Source organism: Mesoplodon densirostris, chromosome 4 (assembly GCF_025265405.1).
Source record: "Mesoplodon densirostris isolate mMesDen1 chromosome 4, mMesDen1 primary haplotype, whole genome shotgun sequence".
Lineage (NCBI taxonomy): Eukaryota > Metazoa > Chordata > Mammalia > Artiodactyla > Ziphiidae > Mesoplodon > Mesoplodon densirostris.
The window spans coordinates 33,856,284-33,876,092 of record NC_082664.1 but is presented as its reverse complement, the minus strand read 5'-3'; the positions used below and the strand labels follow the sequence as shown (position 1 = coordinate 33,876,092).

At 43.8% G+C, this 19,809-nt stretch overlaps 1 protein-coding gene across 1 annotated transcript; it reads right to left on the bottom strand.

The window, feature by feature from the left end:
- Positions 1-1,252: 1,252 nt before the first annotated feature.
- SLC10A1 (solute carrier family 10 member 1) lies at positions 1,253-19,213 on the bottom strand. The gene is made up of 5 exons (XM_060098031.1): positions 18,858-19,213; positions 11,945-12,155; positions 4,281-4,459; positions 3,234-3,430; positions 1,253-1,359 (listed from the first exon to the last, which is right to left on the bottom strand). The coding sequence occupies exons 1-5, from the start codon at positions 19,211-19,213 to the stop codon at positions 1,253-1,255; spliced, it is 1,050 nt and encodes a 349-aa protein (XP_059954014.1).
- Positions 19,214-19,809: the final 596 nt, after the last annotated feature.

Genomic DNA, 19,809 nt, shown 5'->3' with positions numbered 1-19,809 from the left:
AGTGTTCTTATTTGTTAATCTTCCACCTAGTTTTTTTTTTTTTTCTAGATTTATTTTTTTTATTTATGGCTGCGTTGGGTCTTCATTACTGTGCATGGGCTTTCTTTAGTTGCGGTGAGCAGGGGCTACTCTACGTTGCGGTGCACAGGCTTCTCATTGCGGTGGCTTCTCATTGCGGAGCATGGGCTCTAGGCACACGGGCTTCGGTAGTTGTGGCTCGCGGGCTGTAGAGCGCAGGCTCAGTAGTTGTGGCGCATGGGCTTAGTTGCTCCGTGGCATGTGGGTCTTCCTGGACCAGGGCTTGAACCCGTGTACCCTGCATTGGCAGGTGGATTCTTAACCACTGCGCCACCAGGGAAGCCCTTTCACCTAGTTTTTTATGCCTGTGAGCCAGATGGAAAATGTCTGAATTTCATTGGGGAAAATTTGAAACTTAAGGATTTTAGTTACTTTGACTTAGCAACCACTAATTTCGGCAGTAGCGTACAGTACTCTGAATTTGGAGGGAGCATAATGTGAAAACTACTGATACCTAATGAAGTGATGGCATAGATGATTAGTGAAACTATTGTGTTGGTATTTGTACTTCTTTTCTGGCTTTTTTAAAGTTTTCCTTCTCTTCTGGAATTGTGTTCTTCAAAATGTTCTTTCATTATGGCTGAGGTTTTGAGTTGGTCTTATCCAAGTGTTTTTCCATTTTATTATGTCTGCTTTTGCGTACTTGGTGTCGTTTTCTCAGGAGCTTTAATTCCAGTGACGTCAAAAGGGAAGGAATGGGATCTGAATAGTTAAGGTTAGAAAGGACTTCTGAAGTCTGTTAATCCTACAGTACTCTGAGCATGTATGTCCCTTTTGGGTCACAAAACTTGGAACAGAATTTGGGTATTTGATTTTAGGGTAAGAACCCATTTATTGACTAGTTCAATTGCTTTTTTATGCCTATCAGGCACTGTTCTAGAGATGCAAGAGCAAAAGGCAGTTTTGGTTCCTGCCTTCGTAGGGCTGTCATTGAATAAGTCTTTTATTTTGTAAACAAGTATCAAGTTCTAAGCTGGGAATAGGTGAGGCTTTTTGGGGTAGACTCCCACTTTGTCCTCCACGCAAGGCTTGATGATTCTGATAGTTTATGCTGGAAATGGTAGAGAAAGACTCAAACCCCACTGGTGGTGTTTCATCTTTCTGCTTTCTGTATAGTTTGCCACATTGGCTTTCTGAATTGCCTTCTGACCAGAATCCAGGTCACTGGGGAAGGCTAGGCTGTGCAAGGGGGGCACGCCTCCCCTTTGTGGGTGCCATTTCCCAGAGCTGTTGGAATGGTGTTTTCAGTTGTGTCAGCTTTGGAGATCATTTTAGTTTTATCTGTAAAGTTGAAAAGGGTCATAGGTTAGGAAGAACAAAAGAGTAGTTAAAAAACTTGTTCTATCTGGGAGATAAAAGAATACCAACTTACTCCTAGGGTGTCCTGTGTTTTTGTTTCTTCCCCCATCTCTTTACCACCTCTTCTCCCGTGACTTAAACTGAGGAAAGATTTGCTTTCCCCTCAACATCCCTAATGGTAATACTAGTAACAAAAGGTCTAATAAAGAGCACTGACTCTTCATCACTCCATCTCTGACTTCTTAGTACACAGTACAGATGGGGAGTTGAGTTTATGTAAGCAAAGGTTGACTGTTGCCTTCTGGGAGCCAGTGGGGGCAGGGAGGAAAGTGCATTAAGTGGGAAGCCTTCCAAGGGGCGTTTCCACACCCCTGTCATTGTGGTGTCGGGTCTACCTCTTTTTCTGCCTGCATGGCAGTGGCGAGGAGCTACGATTATGGTCCCCCTTTCCTGTTCTCCCATCTCTCTAGAAGGGTACAAGGGTCAAAAGCACAGAAACTTGTGACGGATTCTTTAACTTGAGCACTGCTGCTTGGGCCCAGACAGTACAAGAGCTCCAAAGAGGTGAGTTATTTGCACTTAGTTTTGCCACAGGGGTCTTGCTAGGTACATTGGTTTTGAGAGCCAGAGACTCAGAATATGGCCTCTTGAGCACATTTCAGGCCTTTCTGGGACTAAAACTGCAAACCTGGGAATCTACTTTTTTTGTTAAAGAAGGTGGAGTGTTCAATGGGTAACAAATATCTTGAGTTGCTCTCAAGAGAAGTATCAGATTAGATTCTTTTCCATAACTCCACTGTAGTTTTAAACCAAAGCTTAGTAAAAATGGTTCTGAAGTATGGTTACTTATTTATTGGTTTCTTTTTGGCTGCTTGATAACCAATATTACATCTTTTATGTTAATTGTAAGTCTTCATTTGCTACTATAAGATGATAAATTCTACCAGGGTAAGTTGTATCTTTCTCATAGGGTGTAACTCAGTCTCCAGGGTCTAGAAGAGGTCTCCAAGGCATCCTCAAGTTTGTGGGAAATGAGTCAATTGAAGGATTTGAGTGGTTGAGATGAATATACTAATGTTTAGAGTGATAAAATACTGAAATATGTTACCAATTGAGATTGGAGTTTTCTGGTTTGAAAAAAAAAACGGGGGGTTTAAAGCCCACTAAGAGACTCAGTGGGCTTTCTTGAGGTTTGATTATATCTTGAAGAGAATGAAATACTCTAAGCACCTTAGAAAGGAGGTGCTATTGGCTAGGAAGTTTTTTTTAATCCAGAGGTAATTACATTAAATCATATTAAATCTAGACTATTTTGATAGTTGTTATTAATTTAAGAAGCTTATACCTAACTTTTGTTTACTGTGTAGCCAGAGTTGGAATCCTCACTTTTCAATTCTGGATTATTGGGCTGCATTGCTTTCATGTTTTCTCATACAGGAGTGCCAGTGGTGCTGGGGCTCTGACCTGGCTCCATGGCTTGAGAACCTACTCTTAACATGGAAACTTAGTGACCTCTTGTGAATAGGGCTTTTCACACAACATCTCACAAGTATGTAATGTTGGAGACAGTTCTGTCCTATTTCTATACCCTGAGTCCTATATGGTCTCCCCCGTTAAAGCAGCCAAAATCACCTCTGTTCAATGAGGTAAACTCCACAGCTGATTCTCCCGGCGAAAATGAAGGGCAGTTATTATAGTTAGTCATGGCTCTTTGAAATCCCTTCCTGCTTATTGGTGCTGCCTGGTTCCTAATACGGGTTACACCGCTATCCAAAAGGTCCCTGCTAGAGATGGTTGCTGGCAGAATCATGTCCAAACTGGGGGCAGAGCTCAAAAGGGAACAGTTCAGTACTTACGCTCGGAAGGCTTGATCTTCTCATAGCACCGAAAGAGGACAATGAGGAGAAGCCCTTCTCCAAACTGGAAAATCATATAGAGGAGAGGAAAGAAGAAGAGTGGTCCAATGACTTCAGGGGGGAAGGTCACGTTGAGGATGGTGGAGCACAGTTGAATATTTTGGCATCCAGTCTCCATGCTGACAGTGCGTCTGCACCTGTGTAGGTTAAAAAAACAACCCCATATACCCTGAGAGAAGGGATGTGAGGGTGTAGCTTCACTTGCTCATCTCCCTTCTCCCAAATACTCTAATAAGTGAAACTGACAGTCCAACACAGGAAGATGAAAATGAGCCACGTGTGGAGTGCACGGTTTTGAGAAAAGTCGAGTTGGCCCATCTCTTAAGTCACCAATCCAGCCTTGTGGGGGATGGTGACTGTTAGGTCACTACTGTTTAGACTCCGGCGTAAACATCTGTCTGCCATGTGGCTGAAAATAGGAAATCTTGAAATGGGGTACCACTCTGTACAGACAGGGTGGCTAGGGTGCCTGATGTGTCCACACCGAGCGCTCAAGCTGACTCTTCCCCTAAAGTAGGAGGTGTGTTTGTGAATTGGATTAGGCTCTAGCAGAGGTCCGCAACTACTTCAGCTCTGAGTGCCGCTCAGCAGAGTTGCCACCCAAGGTGTTGTGTCGAGACTAAAACCTAGAGAGAAAGGGAGGAGAAGTGGGAAAGGGATTGCCAGCACTTGTCATGACATGGAGCTACTCCACTGCCATTTGCCACCAGGGAGTTGGGCAGGAGGTGGAATCTAGGCTCTGGAGGGAGCACTTTGCCATGAACTGCTGCCCTTTGGATGGTCTTCGTGTTTTGTTTCTGGATCTGTGTTATTCATTCAGTACCTTCCCTCCCCAGTATTTCTCAGTCCAGAGTTCCTTGTTCAGTTGAGACATTTGAATATATTGCTTGAAAAATGCCTTCCCGAGATCATGGATCTTAACCTTTTTCTGAGAGACAAGGATGAGCATGAGACCCGTGGGATAGTGGGACCTAAAATAATACCTACCGTCTGTTGAGGCGGAACAGAGCAGAGAGAATGTAGCCTAGCAGGAAGCCGATGAAAGGCATCAGGGAGGAGGTGGCCAGCAAGTGTGGTGTCATGACAAACAAAATGCTCTTGCCCACGTTGAGGACAGAGAGCACTACGACAGCCACACTGCACAAAAGCAGGAGGATCATCCCTCCCTGTGAATAAGGACAAGGAGGAAATGCAATTAGAAGGGTTCTGGGGATGTGGAAGAGCAGAGAGGGCTGGGGAAACACTGGTGGGTATTGGAGGTGGAAAACACTTTAATAAATGTATTTGAAGTGGGAGGGAATGTGAAAGACCTGTATCTTTCATCTTTTTGGATTTCTTATCCGTAGCTAGGAAGCTTCCTGGAGGTCATAGATCTGATTAACACGTTACGGAAGACTCAGCCAAGCACAGCTTCTGATTGACATCTCTGTATGGCAGGTTTTCAGTGAAGTGCTATGGCTTTGAAGGATGAGACTATTCAGTCCTCTGGCAAAGTGGATATTGTAAATGAAAGTTCTCTTTCAAAGTCTCTGAAGCCCGTCTACACATCCCTACAATACTGCCATTGCTGTGGATATTTTGGAGCTCAGTAGAAGTTATTCTTAGAACCTGTCATACTTGTCTTGAATACCTCCATTACGGGTAGGGACTTCATCCATCCATTTTACGATGAATTTAACTTCTGGGTATTGCCAAAAGTCATTTGAACCAAAGCTGGTTAAAGCAGGTAATGAAGTCAGGTAATGTGGCTTTAGATCCTAAATGATGTATAACTGTAAAGGGATGAGCCTACTTTCTTGAGTGGCCTCCAGATTGGATGATAAGGAAGTTCCCAAAAGGAGTTTCAAAATGGCTCAGGCGGGCCTCCCTGGTGGCGCAGTGGTTGAGAGTCCGCCTGCCGATGCAGGGGATACGGGTTCGTGCCCCGGTCCGGGAGGATCCCATATGCCACGGAGCGGCTGGGCCCGTGAGCCATAGCCCCTGAGCCTGCGCACCCGGAGCCTGTGCTCCGCAACGGGAGAGGCCACAACAGTGAGGGGCCCGCGTACCGCAAGGGAAGGGGAAAAGAAAAAAAAAAAAAAAAAAAAGGCTCAGGCAATAATGGCATCATCAGGAACAGTTCGGGTCCCTGTACAGTTCGGGTCCCTGTTGGTGGGCATGTGAATTGATAGAGCTGCTGGGAGAACGGTATGGAGGGTCCTTAAAAAACGAAAAATAGAACTGCCATACGACCCAGCAATCCCACTACTGGGCACATACCCTGAGAAAACCATCACTCAAAAGGACACATGGACACCAATGTTCATTGCAGCTCTATTTACAATAGCCAGGACATGGAAACAACCTAAGTGTCCAACGACAGATGAATGGGTAAAGAACATGTGGTACATACATACAATGGAATATTACTCAGCCATGGAAAGGAGCGAAATTGGGTCATCTGTAGCGACGTAGATGGACCTAGAGTCTGTCATACAGAGTAAAGTAAGCCGGAAAGAGGAAAACACCGTATATTAACGCATATATGTGGTATCTAGAAAAATGGTACAGATGAACCTATTTGCAGGGCAGGAATAGAGACGTAGACTAGAGAACGGACATGTGAACATGGGGGGAAGGGGAGGGTGGGACGAATTGGGAGATTAGGGTTGACATATATACACTACCATGCGTAAGATAGATAGCTAGCAGGAACATGCTATAAAGCACAGGAAGCTCAGCTTGGTGCTCTGTGATGACCTAGATGGGTGGGATGGCGGGGGTGGGAGGGAGGTCCAAGAGGGAGGGGATATAGGTATACATACATAGCTGACTCACTTCATTGTACAGCAGAAACTAACACAACACTGCAAAGCAATTATACTCCAAAAAAAAAAAAAAAAAAAAAAGTTCAGGTCCACCCTGCCTCAGGTAAGTGCTGTGAAAGCAACTGTCATCGGGAACAATGGTATGTTTTTTATTTGTTTTAAAATACATTATTTTATAGTTAACATCTTCCATACCATTTAAAATTTTCAATAGGCATATTTATGAAATTAGAATGTTAAGATTTTTCAGCATGTAACAAGGATGCAAGCCTTCAAAGTGTGCTTACATGTCTGCATTTTAGAGGATGACACACTAAACTGATGAAATATATGCATACACCTAAGCCTCTGTCCCTCTCATCTTCTGAGTAAAAGGATATATAGCAAACTCTTCTTGAACTTACTGTGTTGTTTTGTAACGGTTATATGTTTTGGTTCTGTTTCCAGCTCATTCGCACATGTGGCGTTTTATATTTCCTAGTACCATTTTTTAAAATTGCGGTAAAATACATATAACACAAAAGTTGCCATTTTAACCATTTTTGAGTGTATAATTCAGTGGCATTAATTACGTTACAGTGTTGTCCTAGCGACATTTTAACATTTACTTATATTGCTCTAATTTCAGCTGTACAGTTCTGCATTTCTGTGTTTTTAAGCCATGTTGCAACTGATAATGATCATATGAAACATCACCTGTACTGATGGTGGTCCTGTCCCAGGAAAGGAAGGAATCTCACCAGTAACAACGTGCTTCAGGTTTTATTGAAAGACTGATGAGCTGCTTGGTTTGCCCTTGCATTTTGAATTAATTTCTGCCTTTTGGGTTTGTCGTCTACCTAATGTCCAGTTTTTGCCCCTATCAAAAGAGTGCAATGGATAACATAGGGCGTGCTGGGCTACAGGGATTGTGAATGAATCCAGAAGCCCTCTTTCTCTGTGTGGGTATCACTCGCATCCCCTCACTTTCGTTCTCCCGGTCTTGAGGCCTTTGGAGTGGTTGTGAGCACAGACAATGGTGTGACCCAGGTGTGAAAACCGTCCTCAAGACGTGTAAACTGGTGAGTCATGCAACCTCTCTTGAGTGAGGTTGACAGCACAGGACCTGGCATATTAAAACCACTGACTAAATTGTAGCTCCTATTACTACTCATAGGGAAAGGAGAGGAATTTAACATCCCGAAGTTTTTTGTCACTCTCAGTCCTGCTATTTGCGGCGATCTCATGTCCATGACCTCCTGCTGAGAAAAGAGGCCATAGGTGGGTGCTTCTTCATAGGTCACCATGTTTTCTACCACCTGCACTGGCCTGTCATCGCTGATTGAAGCTGTGATGAGTGTCCATTCATGGGTAGCCGACTTAGCTTGCCAGTGATCCAGGAGATAACCTGGCCCAACTCTTCTCGCATCGGTGACCTAGGCAGGTTGGTGAATGACCTAACTAGTGGGAGCCTTCCTCTTGTTTAGGGAGTTTGAAGAGTTACAGAGAGGGAAGCAAGAGCAGAGGCAAGTGTTAAAATTTTGACACAGAGGCCTGGGAGCGGCAGAAGCCGCGAGTTGGCAGAAGCTGTGAGATGTAGGAGAGTCAGGTCAGTTCATCAGTAGCAGCAGGTATGGGAAAAGCACAGGTAGAGTGGTTGAGTCAGTGTCAGAGCGGGATCCTTATTGAAGAGTGATGGATGGCTGATGGTAAGAGTGGCTCTTAGACCATGTCATGCTCAGGTTCACCAACTTTCTAACCACGTAGGCTTGAATAAACCCTTGCATGGGTAAGTTAAAGTATTACTTGAATTGCCTTTCCAAATGGGGCTTCCCTGAAATTGTATCTTGGCGTGTTTAAATGTGACCTCCTCCTAGGGAATGCAACTGGTTGAGCAGTTTGAGCAGATAACCCTAACCTTCTGCCAGAGCCAGTCACCGGAAGTTGGATAATTTTGATTTGAAAGTCTCTAGGAGTGTTAGGTGTGCAAAGAGGCTGGGACAATTGTTTGCTCATTTTCCAGCTTGTAACTCACTACATTATGAAACGGGGAGATTAAGGATGAGCATAGTCCTCAAAGAAATGTAACACAAGGAAACTTCAGCGTTTGCATCTTGACCACTTGTTTTTCTCTGCATCCTCACAGGAGTGATTCCTGTTTGGGAGTAATTGATAAACGGAGCTGTTGCCCTTCTGCTTGTCTAAACTTGGAGGTTTGGCCAGCAGCAAAGTGTCCCAAGATACACCTGCATTTTATGTGATTCTTTGTTACTGGCCTCTGTCTTTCCAGCCCAAGTATATGTCAGCCCTTTTAATGTTCTCTGCGGTCATTTTGACTCCATTTTTTTTGCTGTGGAATTGAGTCATGGATGTGTAACACAAGAGGAACAGGAGTAGAATGAGAATAAGGCAGGAGACTGAACTTCATCTTGAAGGGCTTTCTCACTTTAAGATCTGAGATTCTTTTTGCATCCTCAGAAGAACACTTTTTTTATTATTGAAGTGTAGTTGATTTACAATGTTGTGTTAATTTCTGCCATACAGTAAAGTGACTCAGTTATACATGTATATATTTCGTATTCTTTTCCATTATGGTTTATCATGGGATATTGAATATAGTCCCCTGTGCTATACAGTAGGACCTTGTTGTCCATCCATTCTATATATAATAGTTTGCATCTGCTAACCCCAAACTTCCACTCCATCCCTTCCCTACCCACTGCCCCCAGCAACCACAAGTCTTTTCTTTACATCTCTGAGTCTGTTTCATAGATAAGTTCATTTATGTCATATTTTAGATATCACATATAAGTGATATCACATGATATTTGTCTTTCTCTTTCTGACTTACTTCACTCAGTAGGATAATCTCTAGGTCCATCCATGTTGTGCAGATGTCATTTCATTCTTTTTTATGGCTGAGTAATATTCCATCGTATATATGTACCACATATTTGTATTTGTCTTTCTCAGAAGAACACTTTATTCTGAAATAAGGAGACGTGTTCTTATATCAGTTGCACTTGGGGTTCTAGTCTTTGGTTTCACCTATAAAGTGGAGGGGGGCAGAGCTGCTTTAAGTGATATCAGGAGTCACTTCACATTTTTATGTTCTGTGATTTTTTTTCTTTATTCCTATATCCCACAAACTATCTTGAGTAAGTGAAATGATAGACACATGTTTCTGGTTTTTTGTTTGTTTTTCTGCTAATGTGTGGGAGAGACAGGACTTGCCCTTTATTCCTTTGTTTATTCTCAGGTATTAGCTGTGAGTGTTGAGAATTCAGTGTTGAGACACAGCCTTAGGATGTTGCTTCTTGCAGGTGGGTGGGGAATAAAAATGGAGTGGGTATTTATAATACAGTATGATACATGCTGCAATAGTGTTGGGTGATATGGGAGCAAGTAGGACAAGCATCCTGCCCAGGCTTGTGGGTTAAGGAAAACTTCCTAGAGGAGGTGCTAATTATGTTGCAACTTGAAGGGTGAGTAGTAATGAGTCCAGTGGGGCATGTGCAAAGAAGAGAGCTGACACTGGAGAGATTGGTTGAGACCAAATCAAGAAAGAGCTGAGGAGCCACATGACTCCTGGGGGAGTTTAAGGAACCAGTGAAGGCCTTTAAGCAGTGAAGTGACATGATAGTTTCTTTCCAGACTCAGGTTAAAACTGGGTCAGGGAGCCAGGTTAGAAGGCTGAGTTGTCTAGTGAGAGAGGAGAGTGCCTGAATGAAGACAGTAGACACAGGGATGGAGAGACATGGGTTCAAGCAAAAGAAGGCAGAATTGACGATCACTGATTCATGTGAGTGGGGAGGGAGAGGATGTGGAGAATGACTGTTTCGTTTCCGGCTCAGGCAGTGGGGCACGTTGAATGCCATTCATTGAGATAATCACACAGTGGGAGGAGGGGAAGAGCAGGCTTAAGGAGGTGGTTTAAATTTAAGACATACTGAATTTTAAATGCCTGAGACATATTCAGGTAGAAAGATTTGGCAGTTAATAAATGGATTCAGGAGTCGGGAGAGAGCTGAGAACTGAAGATACTCTTCTGATAGTCATCAGCTTGTAGATGGCTGTTGAGATGGACCAGATCTCATGGTGGGGAGGTCCTGGGCTTAGGGAAGAAAAGCAGAAAGCTTGGGCTGAATGCAGAGAAGTAACTTTTACCAGAGGAACTCACAAGGGAGTCTGAAAAGAAGTGCCAGAGACGTGGTAGGAAAGCAGGTGCCCTGTCACTGAAGCTGAGGAAGAAGATATTTGAGAAGGAGGCAGTGGTCAACCATACCAACAGCTGCTAAAAGAAGAGTTGAGACATGTCCATTGGATTTGGTGAAGAAAGTGGAGCAGGTGGTCATCAAGGTGCTGAGTGGATGGGAGGCCAAGAAGTAGAGACTGTTGAGGCCTGGCCACTGGAGAACAGTCCTGGGGGCCAGTGTGGTGAGAGTGGAAGGTGGGTGGGGGCAACGGGTGACTCCCAGGAGCACGGCTCAGAAGGGGAGGAAAGAGAGGTGTTGGCTGCAGCGGGAAGTAGAGTCCCGTGACTCTACTTCGTAAAAAAAAGGAGAGATGTGAACCAGTATCAACGTTGACTGTGATGAACTAATATGGAGACATTCTAGAAATGAGAGCGAGGGGGAGGAGGCTATGGGGGTAGAGGACATGATCAATAAAAGGAGATTTCTGAGAAGTAAGGGTGGAGAGAACGGAAGATGCCAATCAGAGCAGAGTGGGGTGATGAGCTATTTGGCAGGAGGAGGAATGACTTCACATATTCAACAGGTGGGGAGGGGGACTGTGGCCATGGTATTAGGACTACACCCGGACAAGGGCAAAAACTACCCTTGACAATAGTGGTGTGAAAATCAAAAGACCCTGGAAACCTGACCAAACCTCTTTGTTTCAGGTCGAAAGCTGCTGGAAGCCTTGGGCCTCCAAGTAGTATGCCCTGTAGCCCGGCCCAAAGGCATAGATCCAGGGGTGGGGACCAAAACAGGCCTTCAGGAGGCGAGTTTTTCCTGAGGACCGGGATGGAGCCTGGGATCCCGGGCTGAGCAGTGAGCCAGAGGAGAGACTGATGGGAACTGAGCTCCAAGGTCACAAGAGTTGGTAGAGGAACCACTCACTCTACAAGTCTGATTTTTCCAAAGGCAGGGCAGTGGCGTGTTGCCCTCATAGCACACCCCTACACCTGCTGGGGCCATCTCACTCCACTTTCCTCCTATCCCACTCCTAAAGTGCTACAAGTGTGCCTACCACCTCTGCCCCTGGCCTCCTCCCCTCTGGCTTCTCATCCAGTCAGCCATGTTTGCCCGTGGTCTCCCTTGGAACTCCTCTCTTCAGGCATCTCCCTAGGCTTACCCAAATCCAACCCTTTCTTCATGGTCTGGCTGAAGCCCTGCCCCCTCCTTCCATCATCTAGGGAAGCCTTTCTTGACCACCTGGCCCTCACCAACCTCACCTCCTTACATTCTGCCAATACCTGATTGTACATTGTGTTGGATCTTGTTTCTCATCTATTAATGACTTTCTACAAACAAACTTCGAGGACAGTGATTCCTCAGAGAGTGTAGCATAAAACTTAGCAGCTACTAGGTACATGATAAAAGTTTAATTTTATTATTAAAATAATGATTATACCTTATAGTTGTGTGTGGTGTTTTACTGTTTTTCTCCTAACTCTTCAAAAACATTCTCATGTACGTTACAATCCCATGAAGTAGGTTGTACCAATAGCAGCAGACTTCTTTTGTTTTTTTTAAACAAGGAAGGAAACTGACACAGAAAAAGCCCAAATGACTTGCCTCAAGCCATTCACTGCGATGATGGTGGTGTTCTCGCTCCCTGCCCAGGCCCCCAGGTTCTTACCTTGGTGACATAACGTACGTATTGTGGCCGTTTGGATTTGAGGATGATGCCTATGGTGCAAGGAATGAGAATCAGGATCAGTGATATCATGATGCCGCCATAGGGCACCTTGTCCTTCAGGGTCCCATCATAGATGCCCCTGGAGTAAATGTACAGGAGGAGGGGCATCATGCCCAGGGCAAAGAAGGTAGAGCAGGTGGTCATCACGATGCTGGGTGGGAGACATAGGAAGAGTGAAGAGAGAGAGAGCCCGTTAATACAGGCATAACCTCATTTTATTGCATTTCGCAGCTGTTTTTTGTTTTGTTTTGTTTTTTTTACAAAGTAAGGGTTTGTGGCAACCCTGCATCAAGCAAGTCTATCGGTGCTATTTTTCCAACAGCATTTGCTCACTTCATGTCTCTGTCACATTTTAGAAAGTCTCGCAATATTTCAAGCTTTTTCATTATATTTGTTATGGTGATTTTTGATGTTACTATTGTAATTGTTTTGGGGCACTGTGAATCACGCCAATGTAGGACGGCGAACTTAAAGGATATAAATGTTGCGTGTGTTCTGGCTGCTCCACCGACTGGCTGTTCCCCCTTCTCTCTCTCTCCTGGGACCTCCCTATTCCCTGAGACACAACAATATTGAAATTAGACCAGTTACTAACCCTACAGTGGTCTCTAAGTGTTCAAGTGAAAGGAAGAGTCACATGTCTCTCATGTTTTTAAATCAAAAGCTAGAAATGATTACACTTAGTGAGGAAGGCCTGTGGAAAGCCCAGATAGACTGAAAGCTAGGCCTCTTTCCCCAAACATTTAGCCAAGTTGTAAATGCAAAGGAAAAGTTCTTGAAGGAAATTAAAAGTGCTACTCTAGTGAACACTCGAATGATAAGAAAGCAAAAAAGCCTTAGTGCTGTTATGGAGAAAGTTTGAGTGGTCTGTAGAGAAGATCAAACCAGCCACAACATACACTTAAGCCAAAGACTAATCCAGAGCAAAGCTCGAACTCTCTTCAAATCTAGGAAGGCTGAGAGAGGTGAGGAACCTGCAGAATAAAAGTTTGAAGCTAGCAGAGGTCGGTTCATGAGGTTTAAGGAAAGACATCATCTCCACAACATGAAAGTGCAAGGTGAAGCAGCAAGTGCTGATGTAGAAGCTGCAAGTTATCCAGAAGATCTAGCTAAGATCATCAATGAAGGTGGCTCCACTAAACAACAGATTTTCAGTGTAGATGAAACAGTGTTCTACTGGAAGAAGATGCCATCTAGGACTCTCATAGCTAGAGAGGAGAAGTCGATGCCTGGCTTCAAAGGACAGGCTGATTCTCTTGTTAGGGGCTAATGCAACTGGTGACTTTAAGTTGAAGCCAATGCTTATTCCAAAAATCCTAGGGCCCTTAAGAATTATGCTAAATCTACTCTGTGCTCTATAAATGGAGCAATAAATCCTGGATGACAGCACATCTGTTTACAACTTGGTTTACTGAATACTTCAAGTTCACTGTTGAGACCTACCGCCCAGAAGAAAGATTCCTTTCAAAATGTTACTGCTTATTGACAATGCACCTGGTCACTCAAGATGTACAAAGAGATTCATGTTGTTTCATGCCTGCTAATACAAAATCCATTCTACAGCCCATGGATCAAGGAGTAATTTTGGCTTTCAAGTCTTACCATTTAAGAAATACATTTTGTAAGGCTATAGCTGCCATAGATAGTGATTCCTCTGATGGATCTCTGCAAAGTTAGTTGAAAATCTTCTGGAAAGGATTGACTATTCTAGATGCCATTAAGAACATTTGTGATTTGTGGAAAGAGGTCAGAATATCAACATTAACAGGAGTGTAAAAGAAGTTGATTTCAACTCTCAGGGATGACTTTGAGCAGTTCAGTGGAGGAAGTAACTGCAGATGTGGCGAAAATAACGAGAGAGCTAGAAGTGGCGCCTGAAGATGGGACTCAATTGCTGCCATCTCCTGATAAAACTTGAATGGATGAGGAGTGCTTCTTACGGATGAGCAAAGAAAGTGGTTTCTAGAGGAGGAATCTACTCCTGGTGAAGATGCTGTGAAGATTGTGGAAATGACAACAAAGCATTTAGAATATTACATAAACTTAGTTGATAAAGTGGTGGCAGGGTTTGAAAGGATTGACTTCAATTTTGAAAGAAGTCCTACTCTGGGTAAAATGCTATCAAACGGCAAAATCATTCGTGAAAGGAAGATTCAGTCTTGTTGTCTTATTTTCAGAAATGGCCACGGCCACCCCAGCCTTCAGCATCCACGACCCTTATCAGTCAGCAGCCATCAGCATGGAGGCAAAACCCTCTACCAGCAAAAACTACAACTTGCTGAAGGCTCAGATGATGGTTAGCATTTTTTAGCAATAAAGTATTTTTAAATTAAAGTATGTAAATTTTTTTAGACACAATGCTATTGCACACTCAGTAGACCACAGTATAGTTTAAACATAACTTTTATATGCCCTGGGAAACCAAAAAAATCCATGTGATTCACTTTATTGTGATATTCTGCTTTATTGCAGTGGTCTGGAATTGAACCTGCAGTATCTCCAAGGTATGCCTGTACAGACTATTTTGTGGAGTGCCTGCTTTGTGCCAGGTATTGTGCTAAGAACCTTACATACATTGCTTTATTTCCTTTTCCCAGTAGCTTAGGAGGTAAGCATACTATCTCCTTTTTGCTAATGAGGAAGCTGGGGACTTGAAGAGTTGTGACTTGCCCAGGATCACACGGATAGGAAGGCTGAGGCAGGAGTTGAACCCAGGTCTGTCCAACTGCTTCAGTCCCTGTGTGCTTCACTGTGGAAGGAGCCATTCTGATCTCCTCTGTAGTAGAACTCTTTTTGCTCTCTATACTTGACATAGCACAGCCCATTTTGAACAAAGCTGTGTGATCCCATCACTCTGGCTATAGCCCATTGGAACATAGAATAACACCTGACCTACTAAGTTGCTAAGTGCCTGCCTTAGAGCCTAGGAGATGGCTGGACATAGTGATTCTGTCTAACTAAGATAACAAGAATTAAGTACATTAAGAGCATTTTCTCACTTGGGGAGTTTGAATGTGTTCACAGTGATAAAGCACTTGGTTTTGGAGAGGCATGGGAGGCATGGTCAGGCAAAAACCAAAAAACATGCAAAGAAAAAGCAGTAAACAGAGGCCATGATTAGGAGGACTGTAAAAAATAGCAGCAAAGCAGTAAAAACAGAATAATGGAAGGACCAAAGTGGTGGAGCTGTAGAGAAGACAGCAATAGTTACCCATTGTTGAGTAAGTGACAAGATAATCTGGTCATCAGACCTGTTTTTTATCTTGAATAATATTCTAGTCCCCAACACCAATATTCTCATGTTCTTTACTTTCTGGTTTATCCTTAACATTATTTAGGATAAATTGAGTGTGATTCTCAGATCCTGAAAAATAGTATATCCTCCCAGCTCTAATCTGTATCCTAACTGTCCTAAATGTCCTATTACCATCTCCATTTGGAATCTCATACATGTTAATCCCAGGACCCTGTGTAGGAAGAGGCCCTCCAGAAAGACCAAGTGAGAGAAGAAGCTGCTAGGGAAACTTCTTGGATCTGTAGACACTCACCTTACAATATATGCTCTGGCTTCCATTCTAGTGGGAAGGTTGGGGATGAGGGCTTGACAAGACCGCAGGAAAACCACACTAAGTGTCTGTCCCTCCTCCCTATAGCCCTATTCACTATCTACACCTCTTCATTGTTTCCATAGAGGTCAAATATGGCTTAAATGAATATCAACTCCATCCTAGTCCAAAGGGTCCAGAGTATAGCCATCAAGAACACAGAGTTATCACATGTCTCAGTGACTCTACTCCTAGGTATATACCCACGAGAATTGACAGCATATGTTTACACAAATACTTGTATACAAACATTCATAGCAGCATTATTTATAATAGCTAAAAATGGAAAACAAAATATCAACGGATAAGCAAAATATGGTGTATTCATGTAATTGAATATTCTTCAGCCATAAAAAGCAATGAAGTACTGCTATATACTATCACAAAGATGAACCTTGAAAACATTATGGTAAGTGAAAGAATCAGAAACATAAAAGGCTAGATATTATATGATTCCATTTACCTGAAATCTATAGAGGACAGAAAGTAGATTAGTGGTTGCCGGGGGCTGGAGTGAGAGAGGAATGGGAGTGACTGACTGCTAATGGGTATAGGGTTTCATTTGGGGATGATTAAAACATTCTGGAATTAGATACTGGTGGTAGTTGTACAACCTTGTGAATATACTAGAAACTACTGACTTATATACTTTAAAAATGTGAATTTTATGGTATATAAATTATATCTCAAAAAATAATTTTAAAAATCTAGGGAGCAGCTAAATTAATTCTTAGAGGAAAATTTATAGCCTGAAATGTTTATATAGGAAAAGAAAGATTAAAAATTAATGAACTAAGCATTTCACTCAAGAATTGAAAAGAAAAACAAAGTAAACCTAATGAAAGCAGGACAAAGAAAATATTAAAGACAAGAGAGTAAATTTTAAAAATTATGTAAATTAACTGAGAATCAATTAAACCAAGAGCAAGTTCTTTGCAAAGTCTAATAAAATAGACACTGCTGGAGAGACTAACCAAGAAAAAGGAAAGAGGGCACAAATTGATGTTATTATGAATGCAAAAGGAAACATAATTTCAGATCCAATAAAGATTTTAGAGAGTCATAGAAGAAATCAAAGACAGTCTTATACTTTCATTTTTCTATTCAGATTGAATGGACAATTTCCTAGGAAATATAATCTACAAAAACTAACTCAAAATGAAGCTGAAAACCTGAATCAACTTAGAATCACTAAAGATATTTAATCAGTAGTTTGAAACCTGTCATCCAAACCTCACACAATGTACATATGGTTTTACAGTAGAGTTCTACTAAACATTCAAAGTACAGATAGCCTCAGTATTATATAGAGAGCAAAAAAAGTGGAAACATGTCCCAAATTATTATACATGAATAATAAAATTTTACAACCAAAGGTAGAAAATCACATTATGAGAAAGGAAAATTAGGGTCCAGTCTCATTTATAAACCCAGAAGCAAAAGTCATAAATAAAATGTTACCAAATGAATCTAGCCGTGCCTTTAAAAAATAATACAATGTACAAAATTGTTTTATCCCAGCAATATAAAAATGGTTTAACATTAGACAATTTACTGATATATATCACTGTATTATCAGATTAAAGAAAAAATGGTATCATAGATGCAGAAAAGTGCCATTCAACAAAATTCAATGTTCATGCATGATAAAAATTAGCACAGTAGCAACAGAATGGAAATTCCTTAACCTTAAAAGGGATATTTGTCAAAAATCTACAGGAAATAGTAAACCTAATGGTGAAAAATTAGAGGAATAAAGCAAGGATACCTGTTCCCATCACATCACCTATTGTAAATTATACTATATAGGTCTTTGCTAGCACAGCAAAACAAGAAGTAGAAAAAACATATGGATGGGAAAGGAAGAAACTAAACTTGCATTATATGCCAATGATAGGACTGTCCACAGAGGAAATCCAAGTGAATTTCCATTATAACTAGTAAATAAGAGAATCCATGAAATTTTTATTACATTAGCAATAAAAAAAAATCGAGGACTTGGATTAGATAGAGGGAAGAATTTCCTCACAGCGAGGTGGTCGAACAAGGATATGTTCCCATGGGAGACTGTACAAGCCAAGCTCTCTCTCCATCGACCACCTCAGTAAGGGTCAAATCATATGGTTGGAGAGTCCAGAGCTTCTCAGATGGCAGGTCCAGGGAGCCCCCAATGATCACTGTCATTTTTTCATCTAATAATCAACCCCAGCATCGCTTGGCATCACCAGGAGGAGGCTTCTGTACCTGGCTACTTTCCTTAGTAAAGTTCAGCCAGGGACAGGATACTGACAGGCACCAGCAGATGGACTGAATTTACTGCCCTGCCTGGCACAGAAGAGTGGATCGAACCAGAAGAGACCAGCTTGAGACAGAGGCTTAGATAAAAGCAACAGCTTTTATGCTGGTGAGTTTTCTTTAGCCAGCAGGGGCTGCTGTTGCAGCTGGAGCAGGCCTGACGTGGCCTCACCCTGGGAGGCATTCCAGACAAGAGTCCCACCTGTTTGGAAGGACGGGTGTTCAACCAGCCCCTGCAGGAGGGAGCCCTCGCTGATTTCTGCTGTGATGAGCTGGGTGGGGATGCTGCTGTTTCCCTCCTACCACTTTGGCCGAGGTGAGGCCCATCATGACTTGGGATCCCGACCTGGTCCTAGGAAACTCTAGGACCTACCTGGCTGTGTCTTTGCACTGAAGTGTTCCTGTGTCTGATGGGTGGATGGGGGAAGTTCAGAGAAGACAGCCCAGACAGCTGGGGGGAATCTTTGGAAGTTCCTTCCTGCTCTGCAGGAATTGGAGGTGCTCTTTGGTTCCGAGCCACGTTGATCTCCCTGGAGATCTTTGAAACTAATCTGCACTCCCTTTCATATCTCTGGCCTCAAAGCAGACAACTTGCCCCGCCTGGCAGACAGGTAAAAGTTCTCCAGAGGTCCCTTTGCTTTAAGTCAGTACAGTACTCCTTCAAGACAATCCTTGTGCCCCACTCGAGACAACTCTGGGAGTAAAGGGGCTCTCCAGGGTGCCCCTAGACCAACTGGGCCCCTTTGGCTTGGTGCTTAAACCAAGATGTACCCCAGGTCCTGTCCCCAGCCCAGCATGAGCTCTTGACAATCAATGCCTGCCACCCTCTGCCCTAGCACCCACCCAGCCCCCACTCACTCACGCTTCCGTCTTTAGCCCCCCTCTTCGCCTTGATTGTGATCTCCCATGCAGCCGCTGTCCCCGGATTGCTCCTTCTTCACCCCCCGTCCTACCTGAGGTTCATGTCCCCTTTCACGGCCAGAGTGAAGATGTTGGAGAGGGTCCCCCCCGGCGAGCAGCCGCAGATTAGGATGGCCAGTGCCTCGATGTTGTTCAGCTGGAAGACCTTGCCCAATGCAAAGGCAGTGAGGGGCATGATGCCGTACTGCGCCACCAGGGCGATGGCCAGCCCCTTAGGCTTCCAGAAGTGCACCTTGATCTTGCTGAACTCCATGGTGCAGCCCAGTGAGAGCATGATGGTTAACAGTATGATCACCAGGATGACACTCAGCGCCCAGTCGGTGGGCCGCTTGCCGAAGTTCTGCGGCAGGGAGAAGTTGAACTGGGCAGACTCATTGAGGGCCTCCATCCTCCTGGACGGCAGCGGTGGAAAAAAGGCTGAAGACCCAGCACGCCCCTTGCTCGCCTGCTGACTCCCTGCCCTGCCCAGTCCTTGCTGGGTGCCTTCCTCAATCACCTCCCAGGGCAGGGAGCTTCAGGACAAAATGTAGATCTGAGCAAATAGAAGGATTATGCAACTGGCTGTGCTTTCTCTGGCTTTGGTCCCAAAGGAGAGAAAGCCCAGAGCCTTATCTGCAGGGCTGTTCCGGCCTCTCCTGAGCTCCTCAGCCTCTGCTGTCTTCCTGGGTGTCACTCACCCCCCCCCCCCTCATCTCTTGGCTGCTTCTGGGACAAGAGGGTTTATATCACCCCTCCCCATCCCCCCACTGAGCACGCCCACAGGCATTCTGTTTCTTGGGACCAATCCAGGTCCAGCCCCTCTCGTTCTCTGCTCAGCCCCTGAGGCCTCAGTTTCTCATTCAGGGGAAGGTGTCTCCCCATGCCCAGGCGGTCACCCGCATCTGCCCCCAAACCCCAGGGAGTGACAAGAGTTGAGTTTTACCTTTCCTTCCTGGAAAGGGGGTGTGTGGGACAGGGTAGGGGCAGGTGAGTTGCTGGCTTCCA

Bases quoted from the DNA above. Each gene is read 5' to 3' on its own strand.
- SLC10A1 (XM_060098031.1), bottom strand. From the start codon at position 19,213: ATGGAGGCCCTCAATGAGTCTGCCCAGTTCAACTTCTCCCTGCCGCAG. The intron at 12,156-18,857 runs GTAGGACGGGGG...TCTCCCACCCAG, and splicing joins AAAGGGGACATGAACCTCAG to CATCGTGATGACCACCTGCT. The intron at 4,460-11,944 runs GTAAGAACCTGG...CCTTATTCACAG, and splicing joins ACGTACGTTATGTCACCAAG to GGAGGGATGATCCTCCTGCT.